This window comes from Melopsittacus undulatus, chromosome 2, assembly GCF_012275295.1.
Source record: "Melopsittacus undulatus isolate bMelUnd1 chromosome 2, bMelUnd1.mat.Z, whole genome shotgun sequence".
In the NCBI taxonomy this organism is placed as follows: domain Eukaryota; kingdom Metazoa; phylum Chordata; class Aves; order Psittaciformes; family Psittaculidae; genus Melopsittacus; species Melopsittacus undulatus.
Genome location: NC_047528.1, coordinates 42,325,859 through 42,344,557, shown reverse-complemented (window position 1 = coordinate 42,344,557; position 18,699 = coordinate 42,325,859). Strand labels below are relative to the sequence as shown.

General features: G+C 35.6%; 1 protein-coding gene across 1 annotated transcript in view; it reads left to right on the top strand.

The window, feature by feature from the left end:
* The window catches only part of MYCBP2 (MYC binding protein 2), a 182,924-nt gene that overhangs the window by 133,301 nt on the left and 30,924 nt on the right, over positions 1-18,699 (top strand). Inside the window, exons 55-60 of the mRNA XM_034074633.1 lie at positions 1,116-1,241; positions 4,429-4,590; positions 13,581-15,224; positions 16,518-16,687; positions 17,441-17,685; positions 18,362-18,529. Of these exons, the coding sequence (XP_033930524.1) occupies positions 1,116-1,241; positions 4,429-4,590; positions 13,581-15,224; positions 16,518-16,687; positions 17,441-17,685; positions 18,362-18,529 (2,515 nt within the window). The remainder of the gene's footprint in view (positions 1-1,115; positions 1,242-4,428; positions 4,591-13,580; positions 15,225-16,517; positions 16,688-17,440; positions 17,686-18,361; positions 18,530-18,699) is intronic.

Here is an 18,699-nt window from a genome sequence, read left to right as displayed (position 1 = left end):
TCCAGACTTTTATGTCAAAACCCTGTAGCAGGACTTTTGCAATCCAGTGCATAGGGATACCATCTTAGAAACTTAGGGGATACCAACTTAGGGGATACCAACTTAGAAACTTTCCTGAGCCTCAACATGTCTGGTATTATTCCTTTCTAGATGAGTCTATGTTTTTATAAGTAGGGTGAAGATGGGTGTCTCTTGTGCATCTACCTACAGCAGTTTCAGTAGTTATTAGTGCAGTTACTAACATTTCAACCTATTTTATGTTCCTGGTCTATTTTAGTACCAGGTGAAACTAATGTGCTTAAGTGACATCTGAAAAATAGTTTAATTAATTGCTTTTATTTACCATTAAATTAATTAGAACTCCTCTCTGTCATCAGTTTCAATGCTCTTGCTAGAGGAAAATAATTAGTATTTGGAGGAGCTCCAACTACATTTGCAGCTATCTATATTTTTATCCAGAAATAATACCATCTTTAAAATTACTTTTGTATTTTCCTTATTTAATAAAATGATAATGAAATTCTTAGAAAGACGTAGGATTTCTGTCAGAGACAAAGCAAAAGTCTTATTGAATCCACAAGTCTTTAGCCAGGCATCCAGATACTTCAGCTGAAACACTACAGCAAGATCTCCATTTGCCTCCAATTGAGAAAATTCCAGCTGTTTTATTGGAGCTGATAATTAATTTTTTTTTCTTTTAATTTGGCTGTGTGTATCTTGTAAATGTTTGTACTCTGAAAGGCAGTTTTGGCCTGAAATGTAGTTTTCTAACATTTAACAATTGTTGTCTAATGCATAAACATTGAATGGTGTGATGTCACTGAAAAACAAAGTGTCCAGCCTGTTCCGAAGTAGCATATGACAGCAAAATTGGCAGCAACTCGGTCAAACATAAAAGCAGTCTGCATAGTATTAAGTCTTCATCTTTATATTTTTAGAGCATGAGCTCCTAAGAGAGGTGTGCTTTTCTTTTTGAAGAGAATTGAGTGTAAGTGGAAGAGTGCTGTCTGTGGGGAAAAAAATATCACTCCTTTGCTTTGTGACTCATTACTCCAATGTAAACCAGTTACGAAGAAGGTCTAATTCTGAAGTGGTATGTTGATTTATTTTCACAGAACAAGTTCTTCTAGATCAAAATGTTCAGACTCCTCCCCCAAGCCCTTTTTCAATACAAGCTTTCAGTAAGGGGACAAGCTGTAGTAATGGACAAGGGTTTGATTATGGCCTCGGAAATAATAAAGGTATGTTTATACACTCATATTTTAAAAAATCACGGTTTTCTTAACTTTGCATATATTTTTATTACTCATTTACTGCTCTTTTGGCCCTATGAGATGATCTCCAAAAAACATAAGCAGTAGCGCAATGAGTTGCAAGGTGTTTTACAAAGCACGTAGTTAGTGCTATAACTGCTTTTTTTTCTGCTTTAATATCACTCAGTCTAAATACTCTGTATAAAAAAGGGTCTTCAAAGATCTGTAGCTTACAGTTGAGGCTTTCTGTAATGGCAGGTACAACTATAATGCAGAAATCAGAAATACATACTTGTAAAACAAGATAATGAAAACTATCTGATTTAGAAAGCTGTGCTTTACGTTGGTGAGAAACATTTGTAAACATTTCTCAGCTGTCCTGACATTTTTAAGAGCCTCTAATGGGATGGCAAGATAAAAAGATACCATCTGAGATTTAAGTTGTAAAACTGAAGTTACCTTTCAATCCCAGTAAACTGAAACTACATACCTTCTGTTCATTCATTGATTAGATCTAGAAGATTTAATAATACAGAAGGGACTTCTGCTGAGGCAGATGTCCCTGAGAAATATTGCTGAAATATGGACTTTGTCATTCTGCTCTTACATTGCTGTGGTCTGTCCATGCTGCTATGAACATGGGCCTAAAGTGTGCTATGTGTTTCTAACACCAGCATATCTTTCTAGTGGTTTTCTAAATAAAATAACTTGATTTAACACTTGTTTTAAAAGAGAAAAGATGAAGGGGAGAAGATTATTCCTATATGTTCTAGTCTGATGTTTCCATAGCAGCAAAGTTTTAAACATTTCAGTGTTATACTGCATAAAGAAGCAGTTCATACTTGTCCATGCATTCCTATAGGAACCCACTTTTTATTCATTTTTTTTAAACAAAAAGCTGGAAAAGTTGAAGTGTTTTCTTTTTGATTTATAGGGTGGTTTTATAGAACTGCTTTTCCCACTTCAGCCATACTCTTTTCAAAGTAGTTGTTCAGTCACAGAAGTGGAAGTGTTTAAGATATTCAGTGTGTGAGGCAGTATTACAGGTTGTCTCTCAGCATCAATTATTCTTTTTCTGTAGAAGCATATTATGAAAATATTTTATTTTCTGTTTTCCAAAGATAAAATCTTGGAGATCAATATGCTATATTGACAGGTATCTTAGTTTTTGAAGACCTCATGATTCTTTTTAATAGATCATATCTTAAACAGTTCCTAAGGTGTTTCTTTGGGATATTACAGTTACAGAAAGTTTGGAAGCTAATCCTGGTATTGAAATCCATACCATTTTATTCACAATATTCCCTTGACATGCCCTCGGGCTGTGCTGTTTAGTTTGAGTGAGCAGTTTGGGTAGATGATTGACTTTGTTCTGTGTGCTGTCATTCTTCTAAATTGCCCAGGAGTGGAGAGTTGGTGGCAACTAGATTGGAAGAATAATTACATTTTCTTCCCCAAAATAGAATCCCTCGTCTGTATCATTACTTTGCATACAGTCATTTGCCTTCTCAGGTCTAAGCAGCTTTGAGTTTTGTGTAAAACAAAAAAACTGAAAGCACAAGCACAATCTCTTAGGGGAATTTCTGCCTGAAGCAGTTGTCTTTTTAGGTGCTTGTTTGTTATGAGACCTTCTGTTGGGATGCACTAGTTTCAATGAAAATTCAGTCACCCTCCATGAGCATTTCAAACTGCTGGTCAAATGTGAAGATCCCCATGTAATACATCTGTGTTTACATTATTACCTGTAAGGCAGAACACATAATTTCCAGAATCACCTCCCTTTAAAATAATTGCTTTATTTAGGAAATAGACCTGATGTATTTAATACTGGTAGATTGATTGTATTGCTTATCAATCACTTATTATCTGGATTATTAGGGTAGGACTGATCTCTGCTCAAGTACTGATTCCAATATGTTTGGGGGTGCCCTACCTCCAAAACAGTTACTGATATGTTTAGGTGATTATTTAGAAAGGCATTCCAGCTATTTTCTGGTTTTTTTGTTCTCTCAATTTTGAAATCAGAATAGCAGGAAAATAAAGTTAGATTTTGGACCACTCAAGTAATGCAGGGTTCCATACACTCTCTGGTCTTTCTATGATTCCATGAAAAGAAAATTGATAATCACTTTAAAGTGCTGTAAATTCAGGGAGTTGTAAATTCTGTATTAGCATCTAATTTTTTACTAGGATTTCTAGAATGCTGTCAAAGCTATATGAATTTGCAGAATAAGGTGATGCTGTTAGGATTTTCTTGGTGTTGGTTGAAATGTGAAATGCTCTCAAACTCTTGCAAAATGCTTATATTTCTAAGTATACTTCAAGTTATGACATGGACGATAACCTCTGCCTTCTTACTATAGGCTTCATGTATTTCTAATGCTTCCATAGAGTTTGTCGAGAATTGGCATAAGTAAAAACTATTTTTAACATGCTAATTTTTTGAAGGCCTTCATGTGCCTCGCAACAAATATATGTAGCTCTTCAAAAAGCCACTTCCAATTTGTAAGTGGCACTTAAGATTTTCTTAAATTATCTTCAATCTGATCTTGAAAAACAGCATGATGGGATACTTTTCAAGATACTTGCAAAATGAGCAAATATTTACCAAATCCTTGGCACAGAAATACACTTACCAAAGCCTAATTACATGTTACCTTTCCCTTCTCATCAGTTTTTCTAATCTTTTTCTGCATGTTCTGTTGCATGTGTGTATTATTGTAAATGCTAGGATTTTCTGTTTGTTTTTTTTCCTTTGGCTGCTCTTCATTTTTTAGTAAGATGAATATAAATCTCTATTTTAAAATGTTTAAAATAATTGAAATAAAATACATGCTATCCTTAAGAATCCTGCTTGTAATTTACAGTGATTTTATTGTCATGTGTCCATTCTTTCAATTCTCTTCCCCATCCATCTGGGAGCGGGGGGAGAAAGAAGGGGAGGGAGTAAGCGAGTGGCTGCATGGTTCTGAGTTACTGGCTGGGCTTAAACCACGACACCATGCATGGGGTGAGATTTTTAAGTTTAGCCACAACCCGAGTTTTATGTGGCTAAATGAGATTTATAATCTTTCTCTATTATCATCATTTAAACTTTAATGAGCACCATTTTACTCTGCCTTTCTGGAGAATGATAGGTAACAGGTTGTAGTTTTGACTGTTTTGCCCACTACAGGTGACCAACTGAGTGCCATACTGAATTCCATTCAGTCACGGCCAAATCTCCCAGCTCCTTCCATCTTTGATCAAGCTGCAAAACCTCCCTCTTCCCTAGTCCACAGTCCATTTGTGTTCGGACAGCCCCTTTCCTTCCAGCAGCCTCAGCCACAGCTTCAGAGTAAGTTTGTCAGCCTTACCTGCCTCATCAGTCCATTTCTGCAGCTTTGACATTGCTGTTCTCAGTTGCTTACCAGCTACTAATCATCCCTCAGTGCACCTTTTTGGTTTTATTTTGTTAATTTTTTCTTGATTCAAAAGCATGCGAGGTGTAATGCTCCTAAAGAAGTATACTTGTTCAACTTAAATTTCTATATTGATAATATTTTGCATTTGTATGTGTTCTGCAGTGTAGATAAGTCATGAGAGTGTTTTCAGTATTGTATGCAACTCTGGGTTTACCATTAAGGTAAATATTTTATATGGTACAAAGTGTTGATAATTCTTTTATGAGGAATGGACTGCAGTAAATTCATAGGTATTAAATTTTCTCACCTTCTGAATTCTTGGTTTTGTCATAACTCCTAACTTTAGGGATATAGCTGAACAGTTGGAACAACTTAGCACTAAATACTTATAAGTAGTCTTCTGTCTAGTAGTCTGTGAGTTTAGAGCTCACAAAGTTGGCATGGACATGAAAGTTTGCACCTTCAGGTCAATAGTAGTTAACCTATGACTGATGGGAGGACACAAAACTGTTTAGTTTTTAATTAGTGAGAAGTTAAAGCTCAGCATTTATGATGGATATCATATGTTGCAGTAAATTTTTCCTTATATACAGAACAGGTATAGCATGGATCACAGGAATACTAGTCTTCTCCTGTCTCCCATAAACTGTCCTTCAGAAATGCCTCAGTTTTTCCTGTAGGACCCTCTTAGTCAGTTCAGTCTCTATGTCTCTGCAGTCCTGGATCTAGCCAGCTCATCTTACTGAAGTAACAGTGACATGCTTCAGATAATAACTAGATTAAAATATCTAATTCACATTTATAAAGACAATCAGAAATAGTCCAGCATCCTGAAAGCAGGATATTTTAAAACCTACCCAAACAAAACTGCTGTTTGCCAGTGGCATTAGCTCACCATCACTGAGAATTTGTCCATTGTCTATTCTTTCCCATCATTTTTAGTTTTCTTCCCTTATTCAGAGTAATGAAGTCAGAGCTTCTTATTCAGCTCTGCATCAAAAATAATCCTAAATGTCTTCTTTCAAATTTCAGATTATTTGCTCATTAGCAGTTAGTCCTATACTGTATGAAAAGGAAAGCTGTCACAATTTTTTTATTGGCTGTCCAACAAGATTTTGCTCAGTTGATTTGTCTGTCCAACAGATGTAGATAAACTATTTTCAGTAAGCCTACATCCATGGTTTGTGTTTTAGTAAGGATCCTTTATTCAAAAAGGGACATTTTTTGTTAAACAGGGAAAACGTTGGTAGCCTGCAATATAAAATAATAATGAAACTGGAAAAATGTTTCAAGTTTGTGTCTGATTTGGGATCTTAGCTTAGTGTAAGATAGCAGTCAGTACGGTTCTTTGCCCTTTTACCAGATCAAAAATCATCAACCAGAATGGATATACTGTTGTACTAACTGTGATTTGATACAAGGTTCTTTCTTCCAGTTTATTACCTAATTTAAGATTGATGCAGATAATGTAAATTATGCATAAAGGAAAGAAATAGTAAAATTTTTGGGTTGGCTATGAAAATTTAAGAATATGGAGAAAAATTTTCAGTTTGAACTTCCTTTAGTCTTTTGCAAATTTATTACTCCTTCATCCAAATTCAGAATATTCTTAGGGAGTCCTAAGACTAAATTCATACAGTTTTTCATTTAATAGTCAAGGAAATTATGAGGGATATAGGACTCTAGAGTGTTTTAAGCAGTTGTTTTACTGTGACTACATAACTATGTATGACTGTATCTGTGACTTCACATTTTAGAAAGTAATGGATTGATTTGCAATATAAGGCTAATTAGAATAGCAAGACATATATGCAGTAAAAATATTTAGACAGAAAAGTTCTATTTAGGTCGAATTTTGCTGTGTGGGTTTTAATCCATGTTCAGTGCTGATGCAGTTATAATAGAACTGTAATGGAAACTGTGTAAGTGTTCAATTGTCATTCATTATTTCCAAAGTACTTTTCAGTCTCCTGTTCGCAAACATGTAGTTCAAATTTAAATCCATTAAACAATACATCCCAAAGCTCCATATGAAATCACTTGGATTTTGCCCTAGACATGCTTGCTTTTTGTTTCAAATTATGTGCTCCATCTTTAAGTGCTTCTTGCTGTAAAGTTAGATCTAAAAATTAAAATGAACATTTGTAGTTGATAACTGTTCCTTTAAAGCGCCTTAATAGTTTTAAAAGAAGTTGTGCCAGCCTAGATTTCTATGGCTGTAGAAGTTCTATACTAAATACCAGTCTTGATTGAAAATCTGCTTAAATAGTCTACCACTTAGATTTTTCTGTTCTTCCTCAGGTATCTGTCCTCCTAGTGAGAAATTTTATTTGGAAGCATGATTCTGAGGAAAATCGGGATCATGTTGAATGTCCTCTAGGATTATTTCCTTAAGTTAGATTTTTGTCATAGGAAGAAAAACATTGGTATGATTATAAAACATGCTCTGTGTCACTGAGAGATGGTAGTTTTCCTTTAAAAGTTTCATGTTTTTTACTAGAACTCTATGAAGGGCTGATTGTTCTGTGCTATTTAAGTCCTTTGCTATTTTCACACATAGTCACAGAAGGGAAAAAAGCTGGGAGATTGTTTTCTTTTTCACAGGGACAGACAAAATTAAGGTGCTCTTGCCATGTAGTTTAATTCCTTGTCAGTCTTTTATACAGCTAGAAGTCAAAAAAAGCTACAAAACATGGCATAACTTGCATGAGTTCAGGAAGAGCTGTGTTGACTTGGAAACTTAGGAGGGACTTTTTTATGTATGTTTCTTCCTTGATTATTTCAACAAAGCAGCCTGCAGTTACTCCAGCCTCTGAATGCTTGCTTCTGAGAAGTTTGTAGGATCATCCGTGACAGATTTCTCAGGATTGCAGCCCTACAGAGCTGCAAGATTATAAATGGCTGCTTGATTAATTTGTCTCTGAACTTTGTGAAGAGTACAGAAGACTCAAATTTTTCCTTGAATTCTGAATATAAATGAAGTGTGGAAACTGAAAGGGTCAAGGAAGATTTGTTTCTCGGACTTCAGCAATGAGTGCTGTGTCATAAAAGTCCTTAGACGTGACCAGTTAAGGAAACAGGATCTTGGCATGCTGTCCAGGATCAGTTACCAGATTTTCTCTGTTGGCTGTTGAACTCTGAACTTGGGAAGTGTGAGACCTTGAATTCACCAGTGTTTGACTTGGATGTGAGGAAACGTAGCATAAGAATTCCTATTGCAAATGAATAGATTTTTAGGCTGAAAAGGCTTTGGAATCCCTGTGTTAGCCTTATCGCACAGCCTCTGCCTTCCTGACTCATCTCAGCCCAGGCAGAAGCTGAACTGCTGTTCAGTACGTTCATAGTGAGTGTCCTGTCAGGCTGGTTCCTCACCAAGCCATGCTGCAGAGCTGCAGTCAAGCATATAGCCCCACTATACATGATCATCCCCTACCATTCATGTTAGGATTTCCTATGCATCCCTGCAGTACTGTGACTATTTTATTTTTGGCTTTGTTCCTTTCTTCTCTAGGTGCTAGCTATAGAGCATTTAGAACCACTGGCATTGCCTGTAGCACCTCTATCTGCATTTCTTAAGTTGGAGAGGGGAGCACAAAAGACCAGCACACATATGAAGCCTATAACCCTTCTCAGTAGTGTTTCAGTAATACAAAGGGAGAGAATATTCTCAACCAGGCACACTGGTCTCTTCCATATCATGCTTAAATGACCCAACTGTCACTCAAAACAGCCAGAGTATTGGTTTAACTTCTTGTTTTCAGATGCTGTGTATTGTTGAAGCATCATTCCTGAAAATTTAAGCTAAGTTAATGTTTCATACCTTGGGCTTTACAGACTTGATTAACAAAGATACGTACGAAGCGTACATTGTCCAAAGTCAATCTGAAACTATCCCTGGGAGACGGGGATGGTAGGAAGAGCACAAACTGTGTTGTGCTTTAGAAGCATATAAATATGGCTTGTCACATCTTCAAAAATTGTAGTTATAGTTTATAAAATCGTAGAATCTTTTTTATCTACCTTTCTAGCACAGGAATACTTCATTCAGTCAATAACCTTAAGTGGCTCAAAGTGTTGGTACTCCAAGCCCTGCCTTTGGGTAGAGTTGCTAATATTTTTTTAATGGTACTGTGTCTCAGCTTTTGCTCTCACTCACAGGCTCATACCCCTACTGCAACAGTATTTAATACTTTTCTCCCCTTTTTCTTCCTTCGCCATCTGTCCCTATTGTATTTGGCATTTCAGGGTGTGAAAAAGATACACTGATTGCAGTGCTTGAGGAAATTCAGCTAAAAGCCTTATTGTAGCTTCCATGCAAGTAAGAGCAAGTAAAAGAGGAATGTGTTCTTATGAAGCAGTATCCATTGCTTAGGTGAAAGGGAAGAGAAAGCTGGTGCTTTCCTTCATCATCATGCAGAAAAGCAGTGGCATTTTGAAAGAAACTTGTAACTTCTCTTAGCTCTCCAGAGACATTTTACCAGTTTGTTTAAGAAAGGCTAATGTGGACCAGTTGGTGGTATGTCATGCTTCTGAATTGGTTTACCAGCATTTCCTCAGAGGAAGTAAGCATGGTTATTAGAAGACTGTATCCTGCCATAGGAATTGAACTCTTATGTCTCTGCATTGTGTGGTTTGTCAAGCTGGAGCTATTTCCATGTTGAAGAAAAGCATGTGACTAAAGATAACACTGTCACATTCAAATGTGATGTGAGACAGACCTTGCCTACTTTGTATATCTAGTTTTTGTAGTATTTGAGGGTGATTCAAAAAGGAATGCTGACCAACAAGCTAGTCCCTGTGGCTGACTATGTATCATGGATAGATACAGATCATTCACCAAGGCAGCATGGAGGTTATGTGGGAAAATCATTCTCTTTGAGCCACAGTCCCCTTGAAATGCTTGAATAATAGTACATTGTTCAGTATAAAACTAGATTCTAGCAATATAGTAATCTCAGATATAGAATGAAAGAATAAAGTGTAAATGTGGATTCATGAAGATGGATTTAGTATGGATTTTCATTTAATTATTCATAGACTAGAATGCTAGTGTATCAATTTGACATTTTTAGGATTGCCTTTGCTGCTACTTTGTGGCCTTAATGTGTTTTTTCTGCATTTTAACCTTTAAAAACTGGTGGAGTGACATCCTGTTACTCAGAAACTACAGAATTAGTACTGGATCTCTCCAAATCATTCCTAGGCATCAAAGTAGGCAATACTGTTCTTAAATCTGTATTAATCCTGGATTAAGAAAATAGAGAGTATTTTGTTGTTTTAAAGACTGAAATTCTTACTTCAAATGTGTGAACACCTTGTTAGAGAGTCTATAGAATATAGCTCATTGCATGAGATAGGGAGTTTAGTATATTTATATGTACAAGTTATTGAACGTACTACCAGACAAAAAGATATCTTAAGCAGTGCAGGAATTGCAATAACTTATTTTCAATACACTTGTCTTATTCCAGTTGCACAAAGGGGTCTCACTAAAAGAATGTCTTCTAACATAAAAAATCTCTTTAAAATTATTAATGCAGTGAGAATTTGACTTATTTTTTTCTAAATGAAGGAACAGGAATTGGAATTATAACTAAAAATTATAGGAATACAAAATGATAGATTTGAAACTTAAAGTTCCTGCTGTTATCTCACTTCAAGTTTCATTTGGAGCTGTACCTCTAACAGATTCAGTGTCAGTAGCCTCTCTACTGAAATTATCTTGGATTGCATCAGATTTAACTTTTGCTTAAGGCAACATTATTTTTAAGGGTTGATACAGACTTGGGTTTATGTCTATACTGTTTGATAGAGCAACTCTTCTGCTAGTTATGTCTCTTGATAATGCTGAGAATCCACAGTTCACATTATGTACATGAAGTTTTCCAGAACATCACATTATTGAGGTGCATTCAGATTTGAAAACAGGTAGTTTTGATGGGTTTAATATATTTTCTTTATTCTTCCCAGTGAAACTTTCCAACACAAACGTCTAGATTGTCTCTAATTTTCTCAAAACCATAACTCATTGGATAATCTACACATATGCTTAGAGCCTGGAAGCTAATGCTGAAATCACAGATTATCTTTTATTATTTTAAAATTTAGTTCAGGGAAAACATTTTGAAGTAACTGTTTCTCAGTTAAAACTAATGCAGGAGTTTAAACAATGAAATCCGAACACTTAACAAAGGAGATGCGTATCATTTGAAGTGCTTGTTTTGCCTTTACTGCTTTTTCCATTGAATCTGTGCTGCTTCTGTGCAACTGTTTTCCGCTGTAGAAACTCCATCCTGCTGCCTTGCTTCTCGTGAGCGTATTTACAAAACTAGTGATGTAGCTGGGCCTGCCTCTGCTATTTCATCTCTCTCTCACAAACTGAAGGGTGGGTATGCATGTCAACATAGCAAGGTTATTCAGATTTTTACATTCACAATGGTTTTTTTGGTTGATGGTTTTGGTTTGGTTTGGTTTTGTTTGTTTTGGGGTTGTTTTTTTTTTCTTCCATTCATTTTCATTTCATTCAGTTAATAAAATAATGTTCCGAAAGGAAATGTTCAGGTTTGGTCTTTGTTGGGAGTTTGTTTGGTATAACCATTCAGTGTTGCCTTTCTGAATTGCCTCAACTTCATGATAAATGATCAGGCTAAGAGGTGACTGTTAATCTGATCTAATAAGGCCTGTTTTCAAACAGTAGGCAAATGAAATATAGAAGAAGAAAGGGGGGAAAATACAAGTATTTTTTGTTTACTTGCAGTTAAAGCAGTTTGCTACATGGTTATGCAGCTTTTCATTTGAGGGTTTTGGGTTGGTTTTTTTTGTGCTGATAGTCTAAAATTAGGATTATTTATCTGTATATGTGCAAACCCAAACCTTTGCTTTTTAAGTATTTTTTTTTCTTGCTGGAAGCTGCTGTTAAGCTATGCTTTTCATAAACAGTTTCATTCCAGATCGTTGTCCTACTTGATAGTCACAAGTCATGCATACATTTTGAGTTTGATACATTGCTGAATGCCTTGCAGTGTTTTATGTCTTTGTCAACTTTTCACTATACTTTCCTTTATAAGGAATTCTGTAAAAAGGTTCTATCTAGAGAATTTTCTCATCTGGCACATGACCAGACCTTAAATTAATCATTTTATTTGTTTGTGGGAAAAGTGTGTTTAAAGTAATTACTGTTTACATTTCTGAATTCATCTGTCACAAAGTAGACATGTCAAAATAGCTCGTCAGTAGAACTGGTGAATAAGTGAGCTGGCATGAGCAAAATGCTTGGAAAGAAACCTTTTAGTTTTGGGACTTTTTTTTTCAGCAAGAACAATCATTTTCTAAATCATGATGTACCATGCTATGTTTTCCCTTCCTCTTCCCACTCCTTCCGAAGACAAATGTAATTACAGAACTCATAAGAAAAAAGAATAAAGATGGATTAGGCTCTCAAAATTTATTATGATCATGTTTGAGATGTTCTCATTACATTCTGCTGTTTACATTTGGCATATTGTTTCTGAATATAGACAGAATATTACTTCTCTGCCTGGAGAAGTATTAACTCCTACCATGTGCTATCTCCTGGGAAGCCAGGAGAGTACCCAAGCCTTCAAGCTTGTCAAATATTCCAGTATAGGTGTCATTCACTTTTTCCTGTTACCATTTGTTTTATTATAAGCTACTTAAATACAGTGGTAGAAAAATAATAATAGTTTTGTAACTTTTGTAACCGGGTTGCTAGACTTTGCTCCAAAAAATACATTTGTTTTTGTACTATGGGAGGTAACAGTAGGAGAAACTGCTCCTATATATTTTTTAGCATACAGATAAGGCTTCATGAGTGAGAACTGGAAGAAGATGATTCAGATCCTATAATTCAAAAGAAAGTAAACACAGATTTCCCACCTTTAACTAGTGAAAACCCATCCAGATCAGAAGGACTTAACTGTACCTTCAAGACTTTGCAGTGTAAAATCTCACTTTGTGGAGAAACAGCTGTATTTAATTCACAACTGCTGCATTGCTCACAAGTAATTTCAACATTGCTTGTCTTAATTTTCAAAATGCAATTCTACGAGACTGTGTTCACAGAATTACTAGGAGCAGATTGCTTTAATTAGCTGCTACTTTGCATATACTTGAGGTTTGTGCATTTATATTAGCTACCCATAGTTTTTATAGTTCTGTGGATTAATACATGTACAAAATCGATGTGCACAGAAACAGTAAATTAGTGCATCAAAATAAGAGGACATCATAGACCACAGTTGATAGTTTAGTAGCTGGAAAAGGTGGGTTGGTTTGTTGGGTGTTTTTTTTAGTAGGTTATGTTCTGATAGCAGAACATTGACAGTTTGCGGCCTTTAAAGGGTGTATACCTCAGATTATCAATACGAATTGTTTCAGGTATGTCTGTAAACCTCTTACTCGATTTGCCTTATAGCTGTATTTACTTTCTATGTTTCCTGACTTTTGAGCATCAAAGAAAATAAGTCTGCTAATACATTTGGTCTTTCTGCAAGGCTCTTGTTGTAGTGAGGCTGTAACTCACAGAGATAATAAATAAATAATCCCTGTTTTCTGTTGCAACTGTGGTAAACTTGGATAACTCCTGACATTTGCCCAAGGATTGTGCTTCTTTTACTAGCGTTTTTGGGTACAGAGAACTGTGCCCTTTGATACCTTCATAGTAATGTTTCTCTGTAAATATTTCCTAAAACTTGTTTGCATGTATCTTTGGGACAAGAAATGGGTTAAAAACATTCTAGACGAAAAGAAAGTCCCTCTGTATTTCCTTTCATTTTGCTGTAAACAGAAGCATGTGTTCATTTTTTATCTTGTGTTTGGATCATTTTAATCCTTTTGTATTACTGTTTTCTATTATTAAAGGTATCACTGTCAAAGTATAATAATTATAAAATATACTAAACAGGTGACCGAATGAATTTCACAGGAGCTGCTAGACCAATTTCTCCATCAGGAAAATCAGACATGTCATCAAAACATCGAACTGACGGCAGGTCACCCAAGCTTGATGTGCGAATAAATAGAGCTGCTGCTGACCAGAAGAAACCTAGAAATACAGATGGCTTGTCTGCCAGTGAGTCTCTTATGCTGAAATCAGATACTGCAAAATTGCGATCAGACTCTCACAGCAGGTCTTTGTCTCCAAATCATAACACATTGCAAACACTAAAAACTGATGGTAGAACAACTACTGGTCTGAGAGCTGAATCTCCAGGGCCAGGAACCCGGTCATCTTCTCCAAAGACAAAGACACTTACAGCTGTTAGATCTGGTGCTAGTTCTCCACGATCCTCATCACCACATGACAAACCTCTACCTCAGAAAGCTCCTTCCCCTGTAAAAACAAAGCTTGATCCTCCTCGAGAACGCTCCAAATCAGATTCTTACACGTTAGATCCAGATACCCTCCGCAAAAAGAAAGTACCACTAACAGAACCGTTGAGGGGCAGGTCCACTTCACCCAAACCAAAAATTACTGTGAAAGATGGAAAACCTGTTACAGAAACTGAAAACAGAGCTCCTTCCCCTCACGTTGTACAAGAAAATCTTCACAGTGAGGTAGTTGAAGTATGTACTTCAAGTACTTTAAAGACTAACAGTATTATAGATAGTACCTGTGAAGACAACACAGAATTCAGAAGTCTGGATGATGGTTCTAATAAGGTTCATTTCAGCATAGGAAAAGCACCACTGAAAGATGAGCAAGACATGAGAGCATCTCCAAAAGTGAGCCGTAAATGTGCTGGTAGACACACAAGACCCAAAAAGGAAAAATCCAGCTTTCTTTTCAAAGGAGATGGCTCCAAGCCTGTAGAGCCTGCCAAGCAAGCAATGTCACCTTCTGTTGCAGAATGTGCTAGAGCTGTATTTGCTGCATTTCTCTGGCATGAAGGTATTGTTCATGATGCTATGGCTTGTTCATCTTTTCTGAAGTTTAATCCAGAGCTGTCCAAAGAGCATGCACCAATTCGAAGCAGTCTTACTCAACAACCTGCAGAGGAAAAAGAAACAAAGTTGAAAAATAGACATTCATTGGAAATATCATCTGCTCTTAACATGTTCAACATCTCGCCTCATGGACCAGATATATCTAAAATGGGTAGCATCAATAAAAACAAAGTCCTCTCAATGTTAAAAGAACCACCTCTGCATGAAAAGTGTGAAGATGGAAAAACTGAAACTACCTCCTTTGAAACATCAAGTCACCACACAATAAAATCCAAGTCTCCTCTTCCGTTAACATTGCAGCACTTGGTAGCTTTCTGGGAAGATATTTCTTTAGCAACTATCAAAGCAGCTTCCCAAAACATGATTTTTCCAAGTCCTGGTTCTTGTGCAGTGTTAAAGAAGAAGGAAAGTGACAAAGATAACAAGAAAACTAAAAAAGAGAAAAAGAAAAAAGAAAAGGTTGAGACTAGGCCAAGAGGAAATCTTTTTGGCGAGATGGCCCAGCTTGCAGTGGGAGGACCTGAAAAAGATACCATCTGTGAGTTGTGTGGAGAATCCCATCCATATCCAGTGACCTACCACATGAGACAAGCTCATCCAGGTAAGAGTTCATATTTTTTAATTTCCATGTCCATCTGTAAAATACATTGCACATGCACATTTTGGTATTAGTTACTGTTATGAAAATGTGTCAGGCTGTCTTGTTTAACATTATAACACAGTTTTGCTATATAAGCTAAAGTAAAACTTAAATGTAGAAATTACACGTTTGTATATGTTATCGGTAAGTAGTTATAGATCTAAGTTTTCAGAGATGCTCAGCAAATTGTTTGAAACAAGGCCAAAATAACAAGCTAACTTTACAGTAGATCTTCAGAGCAGAAATGTGCCATTTATTAAATTTTAGGACTTGAAGCTGTGCTGAGAAAATTGAAAATAAAAAATATGAGATTGATTAATTAGAGTTTCTACATTGCCAAACGTTTTTTATTACTGATCTACTGTAAATAGTAGAAAACTTCTTTATCTGCTGTGTCAAAACTGGGAATCAGCGACTTCATTTTGGAGGTTTAAAATGTATCTTAAAAAATCCAGTCCATGCCTCTAGACAATTTGTATGGTAAAACACAACCTCAGTCTCATATTTTGTCTCTTGATTTGGAATCCTGGTCTTTTTCTCAGGACTTTATTTTTAGGAAAATGGAGTAAATCAGTGCTAGGTAGGCATTATCTTAGCTAGTCAGACGAGTTCAAAAGCTACGTAAGTTGTATTTTCTTTAGAAAAGAGATCACTAATAGAAGGAATTAGCTACAATGTAGCTCATAATAAATAACCGTGTTAAAACCAAAATTATTTCTGTGTTTTCTAGTTTGTAAACATAACTAATTAATTATGTTATCAGGCTGAAGATGTATGAGCTTGTTTTAGCACTGTGTGAAAAGTAAAACAAAATTAAGGAGCCTTATTATTCAGAGTTATGAATGCTGTGAACCTTTCTGAGAAACAGTAATCTCAAAGAAACGCACTTAATTCCCTTTTAAGCCTTGTTAGGCAGGGGGTAGGTTTTCTGTGTTAAATTATATATTATCTTGGCTAATATATAATACTGATGTTACCATCCCTTAGCTCTCTGAGTAGGGAGCTGTTGATGCTTTGGATAAGTTCATAATAAAAACTTAAAAAACTAAAATATATTTGGATTCTTTGGGTACTGGTGGGACACATGGACATGCACTTCGTCTTTTAATCAGTTCAGAGATACAGAAAAAAAGAAAGGCCAGGAAAAGACAAGCATTTTCCTTCCCCTTCTCCATCCCTCTTTGACAGTAATAGATAATGTAATAATAAACCTTCTTTTGAAATAACTCTTTTTTCGTCTTTTTCTCAATATAGGTTGTGGCCGTTATGCAGGTGGCCAGGGTTATAATAGCATTGGGCACTTTTGTGGAGGATGGGCTGGTAATTGTGGTGATGGTGGTATTGGAGGAAGTACTTGGTATTTGGTTTGTGATCGATGCAGAGAAAAATATCTCCGTGAAAAGCAAGCAGCAGCAAGAGAGAAGGTATTTTAATCTGGTTTTCATATGCTTAGTGCTCTTATCTGCTTAATAGTACTGTGTTCACAACTTGAAAATAAGATAGGACCAGTTTAAAAAAATTGTAATTTCAGAATATCCACTTGTGGCATTTATAGGTTTAAAATACTAAGACAGAAACTTTGCTTATTACTTCTGAGTGGATTTCTTCCCTTCAGACAGTGGTGTTTTCAAATTTGTAATGTAATTTTATTTTCTTATCCCAGTACAACTGCAGTATAGAATGCAGTACCTAATTTTTTAAAAGCATGTGCCAGCTCATTTGTTTTATTTGTTTATTGAAATAAGAGTACTGTTTTAACTTTATATGTTTATAATTTCTTTAATGAACTTAATCCTCAATATCTTTGGATATAAGATGCCAAACACTGGGCAGACTAGAGCAGTTTTTAATGGGAATAGTACAAAAGATGTTTTGTTTGTATTCATCTTTCATGACCAATATTGAGGTTTTAAGATAAACAGAAGTATGCTAATTTAATTTTATTTTTGAAATTAAATTTGTTGAAACTTTTTGCACACAAAATTCATCCTGATGCAAACATCAAAACTTTCATCTGTTTATTAAAAGTTTGCAAAGTTATGAAAATAATAGAAGTGCCATTTGGTAATACAAAATGTTTTATAACAGGAAGAACCAAGCAACTTTAGTATAAATGACACTGTCAGCTTCCTTGTGATGAAGTATAGCTTAAATATACATTTTTCTATTTTCTCTAGATTAAACAGTCTAGGAGAAAACCAATGCAAGTTAAAACTCCTCGTGCCTTGCCAACTATGGAAGCTCATCAAGTGATTAAAGCCAATGCACTGTATTTACTGTCACTGAGTAGTGCTGCTGAGCCCAGTATCCTCTGCTATCACCCTGCAAAGGCATTCCAGTCTCAACTTCCCAGTGTCAAAGAAGGAATTTCTGAAGACTTTCCCATTAAAATGCCATGTCTCTATCTACAGACTTTAGCAAGGTAATTAAAGGATGTTTATGAATATAGATTTTAATACTTAACTATTTATAGTATTGGATAAAAATATGTGTATAAACTAAACATATACATAGAAAAATAGATATTTTCCTAATTCTTTCTGATCTTTATTCTTTCTTTTCCCTTTCCATGATTTTATTCAATTTCTTACACATATTTGCTTCAAGGATCAAATATACCCTGAGTACCTTTTGGATGCTAAATGTTTTTTTTTAGGAACAGTTTAGTTTCTACTCAAAGAAATTAGAATTTCCTGAAGAGTTTAACTTAGTGTGTTAGTACCAGACATATGTGCTGCTTTTCATCCTTCACAGTTAAAAATAGTAAGAAGGAAACCAGAAGACTTTTCCTTACTTGGTATTTCTAAGTAGATTTCACTGTAGTGGCTCATATTTATGATGGATGGACATTTGTGCATACAATACATAATGGAAATGCCTAATACTAAATTATAACAAAGGATGACTCTCTCTCCCTGTTGGTTGAGAATATTATTTTATTTTCCACTGTCACTTCAATTCACAATCAGCTTAAATGCATTAGGTGATGAGTAAAGGAATAGCGTTGGCTGGCAAAATGTATTGACAAAGGACTTGTGTGTGTGTGTTTCAGGAATTTGTAATCCTTAATCCTAATTTAAAAATCTAATTTGATGTAGGCATCATCATGAAAACTTTGTTGGGTACCAGGATGACAACCTCTTCCAGGACGAGATGCGATACCTGCGCTCAACTTCAGTACCTGCACCATACATCTCAGTTACTCCTGATGCAAGCCCTAATGTCTTTGAAGAGCCGGAAAGTAACATGAAATCTATGCCTCCAAGGTACTTCCTCGTAACTCTAGATACTACATACAAATGCTAAAGCATTAGCATAGCACCAGTTTTAAAAAGAGCAGCCCAGTTCTGTCTCTGAAATCACTTCTCTGTAGTAAAGTCTTGGGTTTACAACCTAAATATGAAAAAAGTTTGTTTTGAAATTTTTAAGGGCTCTT